This window comes from Corapipo altera, unplaced genomic scaffold (genome assembly GCF_003945725.1).
Source record: "Corapipo altera isolate COAL_440 unplaced genomic scaffold, ASM394572v1 63, whole genome shotgun sequence".
Taxonomy (NCBI): Eukaryota; Metazoa; Chordata; class Aves; order Passeriformes; family Pipridae; genus Corapipo; species Corapipo altera.
In genome coordinates this window covers 3,836,830-3,860,527 of record NW_020884928.1, presented here as the reverse complement: position 1 = coordinate 3,860,527, position 23,698 = coordinate 3,836,830, and the positions used below count along the sequence as shown (strand labels likewise).

Here is a 23,698-nt window from a genome sequence, read left to right as displayed (position 1 = left end):
TACTTTAAAAGCAGATCCCTTAGCCCCAGATGAGATGTATCTTTACAAACCCTCTCATTAAATAGTTATGATAGGAAGAAATGCTGAGATTTAACAATGTTATTTATTTCCTTCTGTCACCTGAAAACAGCATTAAAAGGATTTTAAATCAATACTGACAGATGTGGGGTTTTTTTAGTAACTCTCCAATCAGCCTTGCGAAGAAAGAGGAAAAACACTAGTTATGTTCATGAATGCCCTGTTTTTACATTTGTTTCTTCTCCCTGCTATTCTAGGATGGATACTGGGCAACTAATGTTTGTGATAAGCAACTTGGTTACATCTGTAAAAAGAAGCCTTCATCACAATCCTTTGAAAAAGAGACAATTGAGGACCCAGGCTGCCAGAAAGTAAATGCTGTCTCATAAATAATAATGTTTGGAAAAATGTGCAGAAGTTAATTTACGGGTTCTTGTTTCTTTTGGATACTGTGTTTGTATCTTCTAGAAAATCTACTCTTGAGGAAATCTAATTTTTTCCTCCTAGCAACTTACTAATATATGTGCATTTTTCATTTTTATTCCGAAAATTCTCAAGAAAGTTGGATTCATTTACATGTACATGAATACTGCCTTTCCCTCCATTTCCAGATAAGTCACCCTGTAATTCAGAAAATTATTGTATGTTTTGGTCAGCACAGTTCTCTCTAAAAGCAGGAAGAAATAGGAGTGTTTTACTGATATTCCTCCTTTCCATCCTCCCTGCAAACAAGTACTATCTGGATTCCTTGTGGCTCAGCAAATCTCACCCTTTGCACTTGGGGATGGCAGGGGTAGCTTTGGGAGGCTGTGCTTGTATGTGAATTCATTTCCATATTGCAATAATTTTGTATTTCATTATATCTTATCCTGCAGCTCTGGAAAGCTGGAGCTGCAGGTCATCCTGAATGAATCATGGGCTCCTCACAGACTCAGTTTGTGTAATCCTATCCTTACAAATCCTATCCTGCAAAGCAATAGCAAATATCACAGTCACAATTTTCTTTGAAAATTCTTGTACACGTAAAAGAAATGAAAACTAAGACGTTAATGTCATCCCTTAAACAAAAAAAAACCCTCCTGTAGGAGTGAACAGCACCAAAAATAGCTTTTATTTATTAACAGATTGGCCCAGTCTCATCTTGGTTTTAAGCTCATCTGCAATGAATATCTATACACAGAAGAGTAGAACAACTTCTACACTGAAGTCTCTTTCCATTGCACATTAAAAGCCTTATGTTTGTCACAGGGTTGGAAAAGATATGGTTTTCACTGTTACTTGGTGGGTTCTGCACTTTTGACGTTCTCAGAAGCAAATAAGACATGTGAACAGAGCAAAGCTTATCTAGCTACGGTGGAAAGCAGGTGGGAAAAAAATAAAAAAAACCAAAAATCCAGTGCTTTTAATGGAGAAACTTGCAAAATGTGTCCATTTTTTGAATCCTTTAAAGAGTTTTATCAGCACTTGTCAAAAAAATTTATAGTAGTAAGCCACATAAAGATTATCCATGTAGGAAAAAAACCCTAACCAAACACCCCAATGTTTTAGGACTTTCTACTTTATTATAGCAGTTTTCATATTTGAGGGGGGTTTTGAGTTAAAGAGTTTTCTGTTATCTTTCAATTAATAATTAAAGTAACTTCTCTGGGTTTTTTTTGGGGGGGGGTTGGTTGTTTTGGGGATGGTTTTTGTGATTTTGTTTTTTTCTGCTTTCTGGTTTTTTTCATCTACTTGTTGACTGGTGTTCTGGCATCATGAAAGGAAAGCTTTAAAAAAATATTTTCCTAAACTACATTCTAAGCCAAATTCTGAACAAATGTGGGAAATCTTCCCCAGAACCTGCCTCCTCCTGCAGTCAGAATGTATAATCTCTAACCTACCCACATCTCAGCCAGGCTTTGCAGGATTCACGGCCTCTGAGGAACATGACTGCCATCAGAGGTGATGGCTAGCAAAGCTGACAGCTTGGTCCTGTCTTGGTGGTCTGTTTGAGGCACCTCAAAGATTCGGCAAGACAATGAAAATAGCAGAATACAACTAGAAGCCCATATAAGCAGTGATTTGTGACCTTTCAGATGCCTTTAGCTGAAAAGAGAAAGTTATCCCTTATGAAATTCTTTCAACTGCAGTTTAAAGCCTACTGAGGTTTTGCGTGAACTTCACTGAGGAGCTGTTGTTTTGGGATCACATTAGCATAACTCTGTTTGTATCATTTAGATCAATATTGCAAGGTAACAGGCTGTGAATTAACCCTGTTTTCCGCTGCAGAAATGAGCAAACCTTTCTGGTTAGTCTGGTGGGGCTGAGGTCTGAAAAGTATTTCTGGATTGGTCTCTCTGACACAGAAGAACGAGGGAGTTTCAGGTGGACCAATGGTGAAACTCCTCACTTCACACACTGGAACACAGAAATGCCAGGTAAATTCTGCACGGACTCAAACCCTGTGACAGGAGTGCAGCTGCAACTCACATGGGTTTCTACTTTCAAACCCCTGGAGTTAGAAATTAGAGTGGGCACTATGTTTTCTACCTGTAGCTGTCAGTGGCTCACACCTGTGTTTGACATCAGTGCAACAAGCACTGTCACAGCTGTGTGTCAGGTGTCGGTGTAAGTCAAAGTTGTACAGAAACAGATTTTTAATAGGTTAGACTGAAGGTAATATTGTGCAGGAGTTAACAACATCAATGGTCTCATTTTTTTTCAAGTTTTTTCAACATCAGTTAATAACAACTCATCAGATTTAGAAGAAATATTCTGGGCAGTTTTTTGACCCACGAGGCGCATATGGGATAAATGAGCAGCAGACATCCAGCTGTTTTGCATTTCAGTGATACAGATTACCATCTATGTGGGAGCTCTGACCTTCACACCAGCTAATTATGCCTTAAAACAAACCTGTTGTACTTGGTATCAGTCTTCTTGAAATTGAATTACAAGGATAGTACTCCAAAGTAGTTATCAGATCATCTATTACATATGTAAATATAATCAAGAGCCATTTGCCCCGTGATTTCCCTGCAGTGGCAAGATAAGGAAGATTTGTTTTCTAAAGCTACAAATCTCTGATTTTGGCAATCTCACCCGTGTCTGTGAGATTCATTGGTCCATATCTGGCCTCTGGCAGGAGGTATAAGAATAGTTTTATATCCAGGACATTTTTTTAATCTGCATAATCTGCATCTTTGATTAAAAGCATAGGTCTTATTCCTTAGAAATCTATTAAGGCTTGATTTTACTCATTTTGTTTCCATATCACAAAGGAAAAGAGCAAGGGTGCGTTGCCATGGGAACTGCAGCTGGATTGTGGGATGTTGTTAGCTGTGAGAAGACATCAAATTATCTTTGCAAACAGTGGGCAATGGGAGTGCCACCTACTGCTCCTCCAGGACAGGTCCCTGTGGCCACCTGTGCCGAAGGTTGGGATGGATCCTCCCAGGCAGACTCGTGCTTCAGAGTAAGTGTGTGTCTCCCTGCACTTGGAGTCTGAGAGTGAGTTACTGTGATGCTGGGGCACTTTTTGAGAATGATCTTTTCTTTGGTATTCGAGGACAGGAAAAAAAGAGAAAAAATCCATCAAATATAATAAAAGTCAACAGCAGAAAATGATGAACACAGAATGCTAGAAATATGCTTTCTTTTGTCTAAATGCCAGATGAGAACCTCACCTAATTTATTTGCTTCCAGGAGTTTCAAACTTCAGCAAAAAACATAGTATTGCATCTCAAGAACTGGCAGTGTCACTTGCAAAAGATAATGTTTCTAAGAAAAAACATGCTCCTCTGCCAACCTTTTCTCACACAGCATGCAATACTCTTAGTGACACTTTTAGATCCAGGTTTAGTTGGTGACTCTTCAGCAAATAAAGCTTTTGAGCATTCTCTTGATTTAACTTAAATGCCTTTACAAAGAAAAAAAATACAGAGAAAGAAAAGGTAAAATAGATAAAGAAAAGTAAATACGCAGCATTGCTCTTCCAGTTCTTTATATAAGTATCTTCTTGCTTTCTTGAGACTTTCTGCCTGTTGGGAGGCCAGAGTTGATTTTAGTTCTGTAAAGGGTCTCAGCTTCTGTGTCACGCCTGATTATCATTGTATTGGTTCAGCCAGTTACCAAATTGTTGATTACCCTTTCAATAAAATGTCAAGCATTTGGTTCCGTAAGTATGTCCTTAGTTCAAGAATGCATGCACTTGATAGCAAAAAGTGCAGTTATTTGTGTGCTTGCACCACCATGCAAAAACCTCTCCCCCAGCCACGGCCCACATTCTCCCAAATACCTTTCTCCATCCATACTATCTTTTCTATTCCAAATTATTGCCTTTCCCTTCACCTTCAATTTCTCAAAAATCTCTTGCTTTCTACTGTGAAGTGTCATGGCTAAAGCTTTTCTATCTTTCTTTGAACATTTCAGTGGTCAAAGTTCCAATTAGACTATAGATTATTTTTTTCTCCTCTGTACATTCTGATAGCTTTTGTTCTCCTCAGATGCCTATTCTACTCTTGGTTTATTTTAAAATAGATGATGCTAAGAAAAAAATACTTACACTTTACATTTCTAACGTTTAATATTAAAGGTTTTGGCAGATGTTATGTTGTCTCACTCAAGAATAAAGGGGTGCTAAAGTGACACCAATTTTAATTACACGTATTTTATATCCTTTGCACATTTAGAAATTTATTTTTATTTTTTGTTCTCAACAGTTTTTTGTGAGAGAGGGAAACCAAAAGAAGTCTTGGTTTGAGGCTGAAGAATTCTGTAGAGAAATAGGTGGAAATCTAGTCACAATCAATACAAGAGAAGATCAAGTTTTATTATGGCAATTAGCATCGTGAGTACTTGCCTCTTTTTCATGTTCCTGCTATGTTAAATACAAAATTCCTTAAAATATATCTGGACCTGAGCAAGAGGCTGAGCAAAGCAAAGAGGCTTTGATATTTTTGAAATTTTCATCACAGGTTTTTATCAAGGCTGTTGTCCAGATCTGATCAACTTTTAACAAGTTAGTCCCTCTGCCAAAAGGGAGAAAATAAAATGTTCAGCTCTGTGATATTTTGTAACTGGCTGTAATTCATACTTTAACCAACTCATTCAAAAAACCCCTTCAGCTACTCTGTAATGTAAGCCAAAATGCAAGGACTTAATGTGAAATTTTTCTGACTATAAACTGAACACTCCTGAAATCAGTGATTAATTTTAATTAATTTTTATAGCACTGTAGATGCCATGTCTTGCTCATGATAAGCTATGACATTATTTCCCCCTAAATTAGATTACTATTATGATTGTATTCCATAATACCAAGACATCTCAATGACATCTAATATACAACTAGTTAACCAAAAGTGTTTAATATAGTGATGAATCTAGGTTTACTTTCTCAAATAGATTAAAAACTGTCATATTGAGAAGTTTTTGTGATCTCACCTTTCTTCATTTTAATATATTTCAGTATTGTGAGAAGTTGAATGTGGTTTTGTCTGTTAAGCCTCCTTGCTTTAGAGTATGAAATCTTTGTAGAGGGAAACCTTCGTGTTATGCAGTGAATGAAATAGGACTCTATTTTATTTGGTTCATAGGTATGACAAGATAAATAGCATGAACTATTAAATAAACTACTTAGGAATTGCCAAGAAGCAAATCAAAGCAGTTGAAAAGCATTTTCCACTATTTTTTATTACTTAAATTGTATTATAACTCTATTGATATTTTATTTTTGCTAAAGCTTCTGTCTTTGAACTCATACTACAGCCAAGAGCTTTGTTGCAGCCACAGGTACGGGATCCTGAGCTAACTCTGTGTCACATCACTTGTCCTTTACCTAATATTCAAAGATGGTAAGACTTGTCCCAGTACAGAGCACTATATAACCCCCTGACAGAGTGCAGGGGATGAGCTTGGCTGTGGGCCACAGCTTCCAGTTCAGGTGTGATAGAAAGTAGCATGTCTATGCTTTCCAGCATTTATATCATGGCCTTTCTTTCTACACTCATTAATCTATATTGTATGAATTATTTTAGGGACAAAGGACTCAACACTCAGGCTTTCTGGATTGGTTTGTTTCTCTTAAATCCTGATGAAGGATTTGCTTGGATTGATGGTTCCCCTGTGAGTATTTATTTGCTGTATATTAATCGACTTATATAAAGGTCTTCATCTTTTTATGCCATCTTTTGCAATCTTTTTAAATCTTCATCAGGTGCATGGCAACCCTTTATTCAGCAGCCAAATAGTTCCCGTGCACTGTCCTAACACACTAATGGAAGTACAAAGTTGCCCCTGTTTCATTCCCGGTACTATGTTACATCCCATCTTCAACAGTCCATGCTCTTAGACCTTCACAGCATCCCAAAACAGACAGTGCTGTATAGCGATACAGGAAGTCAGGTTGCCAATATTCATAAAGTGAGATAAACATGACTCCCTCCACCCATAAGTTTTTCTTTCATCAGCTTTTCTGTACCCTGTGATCTTTGCACCTTCTTCAGGGAGTGATTGGGAAACTCAGTTGATTAGCATGATTTTCACAGCCCTCTCAGACCTATTTGAACTCCTGTTGATCCCATAAACAAGGTATTTGAGATTATAAAATACTGAAATTGTGTTATACTGGCAATCTCAATTACTTCTACTCAGCTCAAATCACATGGTAATTGACACGTATTTCCAACACAGGTAATTTATGAGAACTGGGATGAAGATGAACCCAACAACCGTGAAGAACTTGAACATTGTGTTATGTTTAATAGATCACCCAAAATGCGCTGGAATGATTTGCGCTGTGAACATTTGCTTAATTGGATTTGTGAAACAAAAAAAGGTATATTACTTCCTCATTTAACTGCAGCAATAAACCCAAGTTTCAAAAGCGAATTTTATGGATTCAAACAAATTAAAAGGAAGAAAAATACTGGGAATTGTTCATTTTAAAACCAGTTATAATGAAGGCAACACATAAAGCAAGAGAAATGTATTGAGATATTTCAATTGTACTCAGATGCAGGAAGTTAAAGATGTCCCTATTACTTTATCTCTGACTTTATCTCCTTCTGTCATGGATTGAATAAATTTGCAAAGCAAAGGTACTTATCTCCTCTCCTTTTATCTCCTCCCTATATTTCTATCTGCTTCAGGCATATCCAGGATAGCCAAAGATGCAGGACACTAAGACTTCTCTGTATAACAGAGACAAAAGCTTTGCTTCCCACTGTGAAACAAATAATGGGAACTAAAGAGAGTGATCAGTTGCTATAGGAACTGGAAACTCTGAAAAGCTGATCAAAAATAGAGTCTGGTGCAACCCTGATGGGCTCCTGCATCCACTAGCTTTGCCTGGAAAGCAAGGCCCCAATGCCAAGACTCCTAAAACTGGCACCAGGGTCATAAAACGGACCTGGCTGAGGTGTGTTGGGAAGCCTGTCAGTGGAAAATGGGGTTTGCATGGGCTGAAGACCACAAGTGACAACTGATAATTAAAGAACTTGTTTTGTTTACTCAGTCCTATTTCTACATCCCGGTTGTAAACTGAGTATTTGTGTGCATCTCTGTGGAGAAGGAGACTCTTACAAGCTTCTTGAAATGAAAAGAAAATTGGATGCACACAGGGAACTAGTAGGAGGCACAGTAGGGAGGGGAAGGGATAAGCAGTTATATAAAAAACACTGAGTATGTCTAATACTTGATGACTGCCAAGAAACCATTACCCTCAAAGGGTGAATAAGGCACCATGGTAACATTGAAAAATTGCTTAATCGAGAAGGAAGAATCACTGTTCCCTTGTGGGTAGATTAGTCACACAAATGTGCCATCCAAACACTGATTTCTGCACACCACTTCGAAGCAGCACATCCTGTGCAGCCTTATTTGGTGTGCTGAACTTGCTGCTTTATACAGATGTGGTTCTCTGCTCTTGGTGAGATTACTCACAAGTACTTCAGAAACCATGACACAAAAACTCTGATCAATTTATCTTGATCCTAGATGACCTTTCAAAAGCAAGAAAAATTAAAGAAATTGATCTTGTTATTGCAAGTCTAGATTATATGATGATCAATGTGAGAGAAGACATGCTCAGATGTTAATCCCTCATATTCACTTAAGACACATATTTACACGAGATACTTGATTTTTCAGAAAACCAATGAATGCTGTACCTATGTTAGGATTAAACAACAAAATCAAAATGACAAGAAGTCTGTAAAGTAATAATTAAGATATTTAAATGATTTTAGCTCTGTTCTTCACTAAATACTTAAGAATAAAATGTTTGAAAGACTCCAAAAGAATTTTACTCGATTTTTCATTTTTTTCCCTACTTATTTCTCATCAAAGTGTTCCTGTCATTTCTATACTAATGTGTTCCTCTCCATCAAACCACAGAAGAAATGAAGAAATCTAGGAGAATTAGTAGTCCAGAAGTACAAAATAACAGGCATCCAAATGAAAGCAGAGCTACTTTTGAGAGTCTATAGCTGGTTCTGGAATAGTGACAGCTTAATTGCTTCCTCCTGGTCCATCCTGTAATTAGAAACTTGGGTTTCATATCTGTTGGCTCTACAGAACTCTTAAAAACAGACATCAGGAAAGGTGAAATGCACTGAGACACTGGAAATTACGTGTAGTATTAACAATATACAAGAACTAAGCTTTCAGTACTTGCAAATAGTTTACTATGATGTAGATAAGCTTTAGAAATTACTATATTGGCTGGATGATGGGTTTTGGCTCTAGTCCCAAGAATATAAAAAAAGTTAATCATAGCATGTCAAGAAAAACGCTAAAATAATTTTTCATAGTAAAGTCAGTTTACCAAGAGTTTACTGTGTATTCTGGATTGTTTAAGTCAGTGCTTTTGGTGATACATATATATGCTGCAAAATACATGTTTTTCACTACATAAATGTTTCTAAATTATACATATAATTTAATGTGGTGTTATGTGCTCTAAATTCTTGAAAATGCATTAGCATAATTCATTGTTTGTTTGTTTGTTGAAATTTCTTTCCCTCTATTATACAAAGCATGTTAAACTACATAAAGCAAACCCCTCTGCTTTTTTGTATTTGGAATGTTGCTCATGATGATCTTTTATTTTACAGGTACACTGCTAAAACCTGTACCGGACTACAAACTTGGTAGGATCCTTTCCTCTTTCAAAAAGTTGATTATGGTATAGTTTTCAGACTTTGTACAGACCAGATTATGAATGTATTATAAATGATTCTTTATCTTTCAGAATATCAATCCACCAGTGATGGATGGATTATATATGAAGATAAGCAGTACTATTTCAGCAGAGAACGTGTCCACATGGAAGAAGCACGGAGAATTTGTCAGAAGAACTTTGCAGATCTTGTTGTCATTGACAATGAAAGCAAAAGACAATTTCTATGGAAATATGTAAGCACTGAGCCTATTAATTAAAATTGAGTTTTGAAGCAGAGCAGATGATAAAAGGAACAGACTAACTATTCGGCAAGGCTGGAGTCCTGAGCTATTGTCCCACACTGTTTATTTATAGAACAATAGACTTACTCAGGACCTGCAAAGAAATTACTGCTGTTTTTAATAGGTAGAGAAAAATGGCATGCAAACATTAAAGGTGTAGCAAAGGATAGTTCATGCCTAGGTTGCTTATCTCTTCTAATATATGTCGTATTCAGAACAGTGATTATTGCTTTCTTGTCCAGTGAGTTCCTTACTCTAGGATGTTCCACATATCCCTGTTGCCTGCTTGAAATCTGGGTCTAAACCTACATTATTCTTACCTGAGGCTCAAATCCTGCAGGGAAAAAAAAAAGGAAATAGGAAAAAATAATCACAGGCATGGTTAATTGGCTTCCAGGTTTTTGCTTGATGTTGAGGAAGAGTTAGTGCTTAACTTTTAATTATTTTTGTTTTAGAGTTACACAAAACACAAATGGGAATCATATTTCATTGGCTTAGTTGTCAGCTTTGATAAGAAATTCAGGTGAGTAAAGGAAAACTGGTAATGGACAACAAATGGTGGTAATTTCATCTTGCTTTTAGGGAGCATTTGTGTGTGCTTTTGTTTTATAATATAGTAACTGTTGTGCAACTGACCTCTGGATAGTTTTCACAAGATGTCTTACATCAGAAGTGTAACACTCTTCTATATTTAAGCAATGTCTTTTTTCTCCAAATCTGGGAGAGCAAACCCAATAGAAGTTCATGGCTGAGACTCATTTTACTTAATGTCTTACACTGAAAGAACTGAGTTAAACACCCAAGCAAACCTGCATAGTTAGTGAGGAGAGGCAGCTCATTTTAGGATGTTATTCACCCGATTCAATTTAGACATCGACCTAAGGATGAGATTTACTCTGACCAGATCTCCAGTGTCTGAGAAAGCCTGAGAAAGTCTAGGAAGTTTTGATAAAAAGTATATAGAAATGTTTAATCAGGTTAATCTCAGTAGTTCAAGTTATGTGCGCTGGAAGCAAGAAGCATAAGCAACATCTCATCCAATAGGTTTTCTGAAATTTCTGGTAGAGAACCTCTTTTAACAATCTGTTTGTAGAAGACTTTCAAGAGGACACCTTTCTGGGATGCAAAGGAAGTCCATGGACTGCTGATGGGCCTTGAATGTGATAGTATTAAACAGATGAGAAGCAGCAGTAATGCTGGCGCTATGTCCTCTCTGGGATATGTAGAGCCTTCACCCACTGGTCACTGCTGATACCTTGCTTAGCCCTCTGCCTAAGCAGACCTTGTGACTGACTGCTGGAGATGTCTGTCTGGCAGCCACTGTCCCCTTGTTTCTTCCAGATGGCTGGATGAGACCCCTGTGAACTATGTTGCCTGGGCTCCAAACGAACCCAATTTTGTAAATAATGATGAAAACTGTGTGATAATGTCACAAGATTTTGGTGAGTAAAATGGCAACAAGAAATATTTGGGTAAAAATTTAGCATCAAAATTTGAAATGTTTGGTATATATTTAAATTTGAGGCTACCCCAAAAAGAGGTAGTTCAAAATACTGACACTTTTTCATAACAAACATGCCAAGGTTTGAAACCATGCTATCACTATTAGGAGACAAACATATGGTAGAGGAAGGAGGAGTGTATTTGGGTCAATGTGTTTCATTTGTGCTTTATGAATGCTGTCTTGAGTGGTGTTGTTGTGGTGGTACCAGAGTTTCTCCGTAATCTGTACAATAATTATCTGTATTCAATTTCTTTTCAGGTTTTTGGAAAGATATAAGCTGTGCTGTGAAAAATGCCTTTATCTGTGAAAGGCATAATTCAACTTACTCAGGATTTGCTCCTACTGTACTTCCACCTCTCGGAGGATGCCCTGAAACTTGGCTTTTGTTTAACAATAAGGTGCAGTAATAAATCTCAGCCATATTTAGCAGATTTTCTATAGATGAAGAAACCAACTATCCTTTTTATTTCACCATATAAATTTTCTGTCTTTATATACCAATTTATTAAGAGGCATCTAGTTAGCAGTGTAGTAAATTTCCAGGTTGGTAAATTTGTAACTAAATCTCCAAAAAAGGTGATTTGAATGTTTGAAGTTACAATTTTTGTAGATGTCCATATGCCTTTGGCCATACTTATTTTTCCAGTTTTTGGAATTTTCTGGTTATTTCAGCACACTTACTGCATGGAAATCTTGTTTCATTATCCTTACCTGTAAATGTAAGACCCTTTTTCTGAGTAACACTGAGATGAAAATATGAAAGGTCACACTTTCCCATATGTAACTACTTATCACAGAACTCATCTTAAGCTGAGTAACAAACAGCAATAAATGTAAAATCAAATATAGAAAACAAGCAAGCATTGCTTTCTGCTAAGTTAAGCAAAAAACCCAAACATATGAACTTAAAAAACCCCCAACAAACAAACAACAAATGAAAACCACACATCAATCCCACAATGCAATCAATAGGAAAAGCTTTTTATGCAAAGGCCATAAAAAGGGAGGAGCCCTCACCTTTCAGTTATCATCGAAGATTTAGGAAGGCACTATCCACGTTTGTTACAGTCACCTTTCAGTAATGTCCCTGAAATGACCTGTGCACTCTGGATACCTACTTAATTCCTCAAAAGCTTTTGTAGGTTGTCTGCTGTTCCCCAGTACAAACCCCGCAGGTGTGTAAGTACTGTGCACATATTGCTGTGATTAGCTGTGTCATCTTCTTACTGGTCAACAGGATTCATGTTTAGCAAATCCCCTATCTGCTGCTCTTTGCATGCAGGGACTAGTACTGAATTGATCCAAATCAAGGTTTTTGATGCCTGAAATTCTTACTGATCCTTTACTCTCTCTGCAGTGTTATAAAATATTTGGATCCAGAGAAGAAGAGAGACTAACTTGGCACTCAGCAAGAAGAATTTGTATAGAATTAGGGGGAAATTTAGCCTCCATACACAATGATCAAGTGCAAGGTATGACACCTGAGCCTTACAGCATTATGTTCGAAGCCAGCACATTTTAAAATCTAATGATGAGGCTGAAATGTCCTCCAGATCTAGACAGTATAACCTATAAAGGAAGACCCACAGCTGCTTGATCCAGAGAGAAGACTGGAGTGAGATACAAAAGCATCATGCAGAAGGAAAAGAATGATCTGTTCCCCATGGACTTGGAAGATGGGATAAATTGTAATAGTTTATAGCCAGGAAATGCTCACAGATATTCAAGTTAGACAGTAAACAAACATCCATCAGAAATTACTTATGTGCAGTTGATGCTACATTATGGAAAACTGAATAATCCTTTCGAAGTCCCTCCTAGCCCCCATTTCTATAATATTTCCAGGAAGCCTAAATAATTTTTATCAAAAAAATATTTATTTTTTTCCTCTGAAATCAAACTGCTTCAGTTCAACTACCCATTGTTATTTTTATCTTTTACCATTAGCTCATAGCCTAACAATACTGAACTTGATATTTCCAATATTTTTAAAAGATGATTGGTTGTTTTATTTGTACTTTCATTTACATGGTATTTGAAGAAAGGACACTCCTTAGCTACTTTTTATTTTATTTTATTTTAATCTATTTTTTTATTAGCCTTCCTCACCTTCCAGCTAAAGGATATTGCCAATGGAACATGGATTGGACTGAATGACATTATCTCTGAGGATACATATCTTTGGACAGATGGAAGCATATTTGACTATTCTAAGTGGGCACGAGGATTCCCACTTAGAGATGAATACGTAATGGCTGACCGGAAGTATATTGAGGTAAACAGAAAAAATACAAGTAAACAGAAAAAAATCAGAAAATGCACAGCTTAGATAACATACTCAAGATCCAAGTAACCAGCCTGACTTCTGTCTCAATTAAGATCTTGCTTTCAATATCTTAAAGCAGAAGGTAACTGAATATTTTGAAGACCAAATTTTTAAAGCTGTACTCAGAGATTAATAGGCATGTTTAGAGTCCACACTTATTGTCATTCCTTTCTGGAAGTCTAGAACTGCAGAAAATGAATGCTGTATTATATTTACTGCTAGAATTAATTATATTTATTAGAATTATTATATTTACTAAAAATATTCCATATTGCTAGCTGTGATTTTTACTCTGGTTTACTGTTTTACCTTGTATGGCATGAATCCAAATGAAACTACAACAAATTCAGTACAAATTAACATAAACTACATAGTAAAAATAACGTCGATACACTCCCAGGAATTTTAATAAACTGACAAAAGTTCTTGCATTACTCTGCCAATGAAAGTACATTTGCTTAAGATATATAATATAATACATTTAATTTCCAAGAAGCAATAAATTGAAATAAGAGCCAGAAAATTAGAAAAGAAAGCTATTACATTTTTCTTCTCACATCTATTTCTATTATTTTTCTGGGCATTTTGCACTTTATCAGCAACAATTTGGGATTTTGTTTGTTTTTTTTTCCTAGACTGACTGTATTGCAATGACGAAAAGATCTGCAGATAAAGAAGGATTTTGGGAAAATACTAACTGCAAGCATAAAAAAAGCTATATTTGCCAGATGGACAGCAGTAAGTTTTAATTTTCAGAGGTATTTTTTGTTGCAAGACATTTACTGAACAATTTGAGCATTTAAGTCCTTAGTTGCAACTGCATGGCTGTGAGTGTAGCAGGCGGGGTGAGAGAAGCAGGGTTACTTCCCCAGCTAAGGAATTCCAGTCACGAAAGTCACTTTGGAATAAGGACTATAGAAAAGTTTTTGTTTTACCACCTCTACCCTCTCAGCACACCTATCAACACTCAGAGAGGCTGACTTCACCTACTCTGTAGATATCCACACTTAAATCAGTTGCCTGCATGTGGCAAGCAGATACTTTGAAGGAAGGATTCACCTGCCTCATCATGAGAAAAATGCCCAAACTGGCTTCCTAGAAGAGCTATGCCTTCAAAATATCTGTTCTCTATTGACAGAAATGGTTAGCCATCTGTGTTTTACCCAACTGTCACAGATATAGGCATCTGAATCTAATTATTTTGCAAGTACAGTACAGAAAGACAAATCCAACAGTGACCTCCAACTGAGGGGTTAAGTGAGGCCAATTAAGCTGGTTAGTTTGCTTGTCGGTCCCTAGCAACGCCTTCATATCATAAGAACAGCAATACTCAGAAGGGCAAAAGTTCTAATTTTCTTTGTGTAGCCTCAGGGTGGGAGACATATCCGGAGCACAGCTACACTGCAGAGTTTGCAGGAATAAAACCAGGGAACTGCTGAGCAACAAGTAAAAATACAGGAAGAAGCCACAGCTGGGCCAGATGTTTCACAGTCTCTGTCCCATGCAAAGTGCAGAAAGATGCACGAGGATGACACTAGCAAAAACAATTGCCAGGGCATCCTCAGCAGTAGCTGAACACAAAGACAGTTTTCGTCCCTTTTTCTGTCCCCATCACTGGCTCTAAGGCCTTTGCCTTCTACTTCCGCATATATAATTTAAGGCACAACTGCAATTTCCTTTTTCACTTCATCCTACATGTAGCAGTTGGGTCACAAACCTTGCTTAGAATGAAATTCACCCCTATTTTGAGACTGAAGTGACGTGGAGACCCTGTCCTGTGCTTGTGCCTGGGAGGAACTTCATCTGCATTGAGGGTGGGGGACATAGAGAACTCTGGGCAGAGGATCTTGGTGGGACCAGTATTCACATAATTTCATCTGGTCAGTGTATGTCTATAGATACACACAGCTAATTTTCTGCCTCCCCTAATTCCTGAATACACTATTTACACTATAGTTTAAAATAATTCCAGATTACCATTAAAGTAAGTCTCCTGCGTTTTAAATAAGAAATGCTTTTACTTGATCCTTGTGCTGCCACATTATATTCATATGTTACTCAAAAGTAATGCTGCTATCTGACAGCTAGTAATTTTCCCCTTCCTCTCAAATTTGTACCTCTTTCCTACAGAGCCTGAACTCTTTCATTCCACAAGTGTTCCAGATTCTGATTTCATCCATTATGGTAACAGCAGCTATTTAATCATTCCTTCTATAATGAATTGGGAAGAAGCAAGAAAAGCCTGCAAGGAGAAATTTTCAGAGCTTGCCAGCATTTTTGATTATTACAGTAATATATTCTTGCTGCTGCAGGCAGTGCAATATGGAGAGCCTTTATGGATTGGGCTCAACAGCAATGTGGTAAGATTAATAAATTTGTAGTTGGTGCAGTTAAATGCTATGATTGGGTTACTATCAGCAAAAAAGGGGAGAAAGGAATACAAAGACTCAAGAATTTCTGCTCCTGCATATTTATCTTTTCTTCCTTACAAAGTAATAATTTTCTCAGGTTTTTCATAGTGATAGCTGCAGTTTACTCCTGAATGTTTCTCCTCAAAACTCCACTGGAGCTTAACATGCTTGTTTGACAGCCAGTTCTGAGACCTATTTCCACCTGAGCTTTCCAAAGGTTTCATGTTTCCCAGCATGGGAGGCATACTGCTGTGTCTTGTTTTTATGTTGCTGAATCCTGATTCAGTATTTTAAACCAGTATTTTAACAGTATTAGGACAGATATACAAACTGAGGGGTATATATCACTTTGAACACGTACTTTTGTATAACTCCATTTACCTGAAACAGCAGATGAAGAGTGTAGAAAAATTATGTTAAATGTCTGTTTCAATTTTAGAATTCTGGCTATTATAGATGGACCGATAAAGAGAAAATAAGCTTTTCTAAGTGGGACTATGGAGAACCAAAACAGAAAGTAGCCTGTGTCTATCTGGAGCTCTCTGGGGCCTGGAAAACAGCATCTTGTAATGAAAAACATCTTCCTCTCTGCAAAAAATTTGAGGGTAAGCTATGGTGATTTTTGTTTTTATGGCAGAAACCTTGCTTTATCTGCTTGGACTGAAATACAAATTTCTAAGTACATATAAAGGAATAATAAGCCTGAGTATGTAATGTCATTACCTTTATTTTGCAAGAACAATACTTTATTTGGATGGTGTTGTCATCCACCAGCCAAGATATTGCCATTTTACTGGACTGGAGTGATAGCTGCCTTGGGAGCAGGCAGACAGCTCATAGAGATTGTGGGAGCATTAAACATTTTGCATGAAGTCTAGAATGTAAAATGTTTTGCTGAAAGGGGTTTTGTGGGAAGGCCTATAATAAATGAAGTCCATTGAGTATAAAATAAATTTGGTTTCTTCAACATATATGCATCATTCATACACTGATTATTACATCATTTCTATAAGACTCTAAAAACTGGGTGAAGGAGGGAGAGTTATATCTAATAAAAAAAGAGTCTGGTATTGATCCAAAAAAAGTTCATACTTCCTAGGGATTCTATGGGTACCTCTGAGAAATACTACATAGTTAAAGCTGTAGGCAAACCTCAGGATCGGACTGAACCTTTTTGCTTTCTCATTTGTAATACAGTAACACTTTTTAGCTCTAGTGATGCAGACTTAATGGAAATTCAGAGTTTATTTTGATATGGTTTTGTGGGGGTTTTTTTTGTTTGGTTGTTTTTTTTTTTTTTTTTAATTTCTTTTCCAGGCCACACTTTGAACTTCATATCTGTTAATTTGCAACTTTTGCTTTAAAAACACATGTACTAACTGACAATGTTGCTGTTTCTTTCCATAATATCATTGCTTGCAGAAAAATGAGGGGCTACTACATAAACGTTCAGTGAGCCTTAAATTATTCTATGCATTGTCAGAGTGAAAGAAATTTTATGTAAGGATTGTTATCTTGAGGAAAATATCAAATGGGAAATTTCCACAGTAAACTAGTGTTTAGATGACATTTCATTTAAAAACAAACTTATTTGAACATCTTGAGGGTTTTGGAGTTATCTGGTTTGGGGTTTGGGGTTTTTTTCTGCTTTTTACTGTTTCTTTTATTTATACAAATTTGTTGATTATAACAAAATAAACTAGAACCAAAATCTCTGAACACTCAAATATCCTTGAGACAGTCTAAATTTGATTCAGTTAGTAACACAGAAGAGTCCAGGTTCACACTGAGTCATCCACTTGCCGCTGAGTATTCCTGTTCCTCATAGTCACTCTTGACTTAGTCACTGATAATTCTAGCACTGTGTGCCAAAGAATATTTTAAGTACTTTTAAGAAAAGGTGTTTTTAATACTTGATTTCATATCTGAAGAACTGCGATCCCTACTGAAAGAAAGTATCCATAATATCTTATTTCTTCTAGATGTACTTCCTTCTGATCCCCCACAGGATATTGGAAAATGTCCTGAATCTGATCACATATCTTGGATTCCTTTCCGAAGCCACTGCTATTACTTCAATGACAATGAAATGAGCTGGGCTCAGTCTGTGACTCAGTGCATTCAATCAGGTAATTATTCTTTTTACCCAAAGATAGGATTTCAATCTTAACATAAAAAAGAAGACTTTAAAAAAAGTCTAGAAAAGTAATACTGCAAAATCTACAAATACTAAAAAAAGCGGAAATAAATGTCTCATTTATTTTCTACCATTCTGTGCTTTTCAGCTATGTTGAACTTAAGGTGATCAGATTTCCTTTTTTATTTTTCAGCTGTGCTTGTTTCTTGTTATATTTCTTCCTTCACAAAGTTTCTCTTTATAGTAATATTTTAAATTTTATGTAATTAAAAAAAAATCAAAACAAAACAAAGCAAAACACTTGTTTCTGGCCTTATCCCTTCTTTTCCATATTTTGCCCTACACAATAGTCGAAGTAAATATCATAATAACAATCACTTCTTTTTAACACATATCACCTTTTTGCGATGCGAAAGGAGTTGCATGTGCTGCCTGGAAGCCCTCGATCGACCAGCAAGGCTCCCTGGCAGACTGCAGAGCCAGAGGAAGGCAAACATTTCCCTCCCCCTCCTTGGGGACATCTGGTCCTGGCCAAGGCCAGGAGCTGCACCTTGGCACTCTTTCACCTATGCTGCTGAGTCATCACCTGCCTCATCCCTGTCTCAGGAGGCTGTGAAAGAGAAAAGGAAGCACTATACTGCCCAAAAGAAATGGATCCTCTGTTTAATATCTTTTTAGATCCTCTTGGACCTCTTACTTTACCACCATTGCCAGTTTGAATTGCTACGTGTCATCCTGTCAAACCACAAAGAGCAAATGAATAATCATCCATAATTCCTATAAAAAATATCATCCAATCACTTGAAAATATAGTGCATTTTGCCTGATGTTTAAAAATCATCATCTTCACTGTGCTTTCGTGTCTTTCAGTTCTGACGACATCAGTCACTGTCTGTGCTGTTCCTCTACAGCTGGACATGATTCTGTGGTTTCTATTCAAATACTTGTTTACCCCCTGCCTGCAGGAGAGGTTTTATTATTAACTTTACCCTATCTCAAAAGCTGTAACTATGTTGGAGATACCTCCAATCATCTTCTGTTGTTTTGTTAATAGGTGGTACGTTGACTTCTGTAGAAGATCCAGCTGAATCCAACTTTTTAGTAGAACATGCAGACTTATTCACAAGCAAGACAAGTGGCTTTTGGATAGGAATCTACAGAAATGTAAAGGGTAACTATTCTAAGTACTATAAATAAACATAAATAGACTTTATTAAATGGGCAAAAATATTAATAAGATACATTGTTTTTAAGCAACTAATTGAAGTACAGGAGAAGTTCTGACCTCAGCCCTCTCTGAGGACACCTCCTATTCCTGGTCTGTGAGAAAGCCTTTCCCAGTGGGGAACATGTTCTGGCTGAGGAGCACCCATGTAGGAGCTGGGGGTGTCCAGCCAGAACCCAAAGCATTAAGCTTCTCTCTGTCTCACTGTGGAGAAATTTAGGCTGCTGGCTAAAGAGTGCAGTGGAAAACACACATCTGCAAAAAAACATTGGTATCAATCCACAGACAGTTAGAAAGGATTTTATTTTAGATTATTTTCAGCTCATTGAAACATCAAAAATTTTTTTCAGAGTTTATACAAAAAAAGAAAAGTTTTAATTTTAACTAAGCATGTGTTTAAGCATTGCAATAAAAGTTGCAATGATTTTCACTGGGTGTTGCTGAAATAATTATTTAGAAATTAGAATAAAAAAGCATAGATTTAGCTTTTTTCAGTTTGAAACTTTAGTATTCTAGACAAAAATATGGAGCAATATAAATTAAAACTAAGTTATGACTGAAAAATCTGCAAATCATAACGTGGAAAAGCAATTATACCCTTTTTGAGAAGGGAATCAAATAAAATCAAATCAAATGCATTAGAAAACAACTGCAGATGGAATTTTTGAAGAAAGCATTATTGCTTTATTAGGCTGAATAAAGTAATATTGCATTAATATTCACTAAGGTGAAGACCTTTCATGTGGACCTATTAGTATTGATACTAACATTTGCAACATTAGGGCAACTGCTTTGGCAAGACAACAGTGCCTTAGACTTTGTCAACTGGAGTGAAGGACAGCCCTCAGAGGACCAGCTCGATTATTCCGTGGAGTTGTCTGCATCCACGGGTTACTGGAGTATCCTTCCTTGCTCTTCCCAAAAGGGTTTTATTTGTAAGAAGCCAAAGAGTAAGTGAATTTTTTAATATTTGTTCTTGATGTTTATGGTTTTTTTCAGTAGTACTAGCACAATATGATCATTACAAAAGATCAACATAAAACAGTCCTGCTTATCACCTGTTACAGTGTTCAGACAAAAATATTTTTATATCGAGTTATCCTTTTTTTGTTTGCCCTATTCATGATTCCTTGCTTCATAACCTCAGATTTTCTTACATTCTGTGATGAATATTCAATTAATAATTAAAAATTATTAATATTTTCTGAAAAAAAATTTAAACTCCTCTGTTGTTTTGTTCCCCTCCAACATAAACACATCTTTTCCTACTAACCCCATCTTTTCCTACTAACATTCCTATTGTCTTTCTATGGAACAAGGGCTGCATCAATAATTTGCTACTCTTCCTCTTGCTGTACTATGATACATGCTGTTCCAGTAGGAGATGGATGAAGCAATCCTATTTAAATAACAACAGAACGGAAGCATGATCCAGAGAGCATATAGTGACCTTTGAAAAGAGTAGAAGTGTTTTGGTTAGCATTTTTTTTTTTTTAATATTGTGTTTCTGTGTAACTGAGCACCATCTGCTTCGGTCAGGAAGTAGAAATATCAGAATATTTTGAGCCAAGTAGCCATGTGGTTATTTTGAAGTTTAACTGTTAATTCTGAAAAAAAGCCTGATTTCCTGCCCTGTTTCACAACACTGAGGTTCAGGATGTTTCTGAGGTTCAATCCTTTCGCCCCCAAAGCAAAGCTGCAGCTGAGGCGGGAAGTAGCAGTCACAGCAATGTCCGGCAGTGTTCAGGGCATGTTCTGAAAAGGAAAATCCTCCTTTTAAGAAAACTCCTAGTTTTCTTTTGGTAGTTAGGCAATGGACACTACTGAATGCTAATTCTTTCTTACCAGATGTGTCAGAAAGTATAAACTCACTGTCAACACACACTTTGTTCGATGGGTTTGACTGTGAGTGGCCCCGACATGCAAGCTAAAGTACAGAGGATATTCCCTGACACGGAGTTCTCCAGCAGAACAGTGTTTCAGCACAACTACTCATTCCATTACAGCCAGCTCTGCAACCTTTCATGGAACAAATTCAACAGCCACTTTTCCTTTGTGCTCACCAACACAGGAAAGCTCAATGCATTGCTTTGCTGCTGCCGCAGCAGCCCAGCTCTTGGTGTATCCCACTCTGCCTGGGGGTCCTACTGCCCATGGGGAAGATCCACCCTTGCCGTGGCCTCCACCCAACTCCCACCAGCTCACACCCAGTGCACAGGAAAAACCTTGCCGATGGCGCCCTCTGTGCACAGCCGGGAAAAGCTGCACAAGAAAACTTACGCTTACAAATTTAATTATAGATGCAAATGAATTTTGGTAAACTAAGACCTGCTGGGTCTCAAAGCAATTGTGTGCAGTACGGGAACACTCAAATATCCTCAGCAGTTGATCAAGTTGTTCCCAGTCTCTGCAGGAATCAGACCCGGTGGAATGGGAGAAAATGGGAGTCCATCTAAAGCAGTCAGAAACTACCAGTGCTTAGACACTTTTTGGTTTTAAAATAAGAAGCAAGAAGAGGTCTTTAATATGCAAAACAATGCATTTTTATTAAAGTAAATATGTGTCACACTTTTTCATCTCTGTTAATTTAGCAGATGTGTTTCCAGGAGAAATTATGATGTGCAGATTACCAGACCTTTTGCTAACATGAAACTGTTAGGAAAAAATGTGACCTTTTTAGATTTTGACTAAACACTTGTCTTTATCTTTGACAGCTATTCTTAAAGCAACTGCAAATGTGGAAGGTAGGATTTTTTTTCCTTCCAAATTGTTTCAAAGATACATGAAAATAAAAACTTGAGTTTTTTAATTAACTTATTATTATTTATTTGGTTTATATATATTTATTTATATGGATTAATTTACTTAGTTGACATTGAATTCTTTCCCAGCATAATATAGCAGTACCTACAGGACACTTAGGGCATCCCAGGATAAGCAAATGCTTTGGTAAATTGATCATCCCCTCTTTGCTCCTTCTTCTGCATGCTAAAATCAATGAGGAGGACTGACCCAGAGACAATATGATAGATTTTAACCCTTGTAATTAAAAAGGGGGGAAATTATAGTTTTCATACTTATTTATGGCTACAGTTAATCCATTTCTATTTGCTTTGTATTTATTTACAGTTGCCAAAAGGGACAAAGCCAATGGTCACCTGAATATGTGGATACTACTTACTCTGGTCCTCATCATTTTATTAGGGATGGGTTTCATGATTTATTTTGCATTCAAGATCAAAACTCGAAGTGGAACTGCAAGAAAGGAGAGGTGGTGCAGCAGACAGATAGAATGCAGCCATGCCCTATCTGGAAGGGACAATGAAAGTGATTCTACCAGCAACAAAGAAAAAAATGAACACAGTGTTGTCTGATGGGATAAACCAACCAAACTAAATGGTTAAGCTTAAAAAAATATAGCTGAAACAAAGTAAATCTTAGTCTTTATTAGATGCATGTAACCTCTACTATGAAGTAAAACTGGTAGTTATTCCTTTGGTAAGGATGAAGAACTATTGCTCTGTGCACTTCAATAAATATTCTCAGGTATTGATTAAGTTGGTACTGCACAAAATGGCTAATTAGGCAAACATGAAAAACAACAGGACTAGTGGGAATTTAGATTTAAATGTTATGGGTTAATACCATAGTGGTTTTTTTATTTAGAAATTTGTGGCAGCAATTCATACAGAGTCAAGACTAATATTGAGCACTCTTTTTGCTGAGCACTCAGCCCTAATGCCTGCACCTTGAGCATGTCTCACCATACTGTACTGAAGCATGCACACTGTTACTCAAGTAAAGTGGTGTTTGGAATAAACAAAGATTTACATGGACTGTCTGTCCCCATTGTTGTCCCTGTCTTCACTCTTTACACAAATATATATCTTGCTTGTTATAATATTACAAGTGAAATGCAAATACTTGTCCTTCATGGCTTCAACTTGGATTTTGCAAAACAAATAAATCTTGGCGAACAGTCTTATTCTATGGCTTTGAATGTTTTTTTTATCAATTATGAACATGGAGGCATATCAATAAATGATCGATATATTACATAATAATACTTTGGTGTTGTTAATTTAGCATGCAGAGATGTTACACAGATAGGTGACCGAATGAGTCATCTACCTTAAAAGAGAGGTAACAGGAGGAAAAACAGAAACATGAACAAGGCACATGACTAAAAAAGGCATAAATAAACTATAAAATAAAGTAGATGCCAAATAAAGCTGGGAGAATCCATTTCTGGTTTTATTTCACTTTACTGCTCATTTTAGGATGTCTTTGCTTAATATCCTCCACCTCTCTGATAAATAAACTGACAACTGGGCACTATGTCCATGCTACAGGCCAGTAAAGCAGTGGGGTACACCATAGCACCTTGGTGTGAAATGTTTCAGAGGTTTACTGTGCTGTTTAAGTCTTCTATGAATTCTCTGTTGTCTATGACATACTGAAGGAAAAAAGATCTCAGGGATCTCTGGGAAAAACAAACCTTTAGAAAGCGCATAAGAACAGTAGAGGGGATGTCACATGACAATAGATTGATAGTTTATAGATATGGCAATTAAACAAAACATATTGCAAAAGATAAGGAATAAAAGACATTTTGTACTCAAACTACTTTTAC

At 36.8% G+C, this 23,698-nt stretch overlaps 1 protein-coding gene across 1 annotated transcript in view; it reads left to right on the top strand.

Moving 5' to 3' along the window:
• The window catches only part of LOC113954393 (macrophage mannose receptor 1-like), a 30,619-nt gene extending 7,720 nt beyond the window's left edge, over window positions 1–22,899 (top strand). The window contains exons 8-29 of the mRNA XM_027658627.1: window positions 276–389; window positions 1,267–1,382; window positions 2,287–2,435; window positions 3,279–3,472; window positions 4,719–4,846; window positions 6,036–6,123; window positions 6,691–6,835; window positions 9,114–9,149; window positions 9,251–9,414; window positions 9,918–9,985; window positions 10,804–10,904; window positions 11,225–11,364; window positions 12,324–12,438; window positions 13,066–13,241; window positions 13,928–14,030; window positions 15,423–15,652; window positions 16,143–16,308; window positions 17,686–17,832; window positions 18,895–19,011; window positions 19,848–20,015; window positions 21,780–21,809; window positions 22,195–22,899. Coding sequence (XP_027514428.1) covers window positions 276–389; window positions 1,267–1,382; window positions 2,287–2,435; window positions 3,279–3,472; window positions 4,719–4,846; window positions 6,036–6,123; window positions 6,691–6,835; window positions 9,114–9,149; window positions 9,251–9,414; window positions 9,918–9,985; window positions 10,804–10,904; window positions 11,225–11,364; window positions 12,324–12,438; window positions 13,066–13,241; window positions 13,928–14,030; window positions 15,423–15,652; window positions 16,143–16,308; window positions 17,686–17,832; window positions 18,895–19,011; window positions 19,848–20,015; window positions 21,780–21,809; window positions 22,195–22,439 — 2,940 coding nt within the window. The 3' untranslated portion in view covers window positions 22,440–22,899. The remainder of the gene's footprint in view (window positions 1–275; window positions 390–1,266; window positions 1,383–2,286; window positions 2,436–3,278; window positions 3,473–4,718; window positions 4,847–6,035; window positions 6,124–6,690; window positions 6,836–9,113; window positions 9,150–9,250; window positions 9,415–9,917; window positions 9,986–10,803; window positions 10,905–11,224; window positions 11,365–12,323; window positions 12,439–13,065; window positions 13,242–13,927; window positions 14,031–15,422; window positions 15,653–16,142; window positions 16,309–17,685; window positions 17,833–18,894; window positions 19,012–19,847; window positions 20,016–21,779; window positions 21,810–22,194) is intronic.
• The last annotated feature ends 799 nt before the right edge of the window (window positions 22,900–23,698 follow it).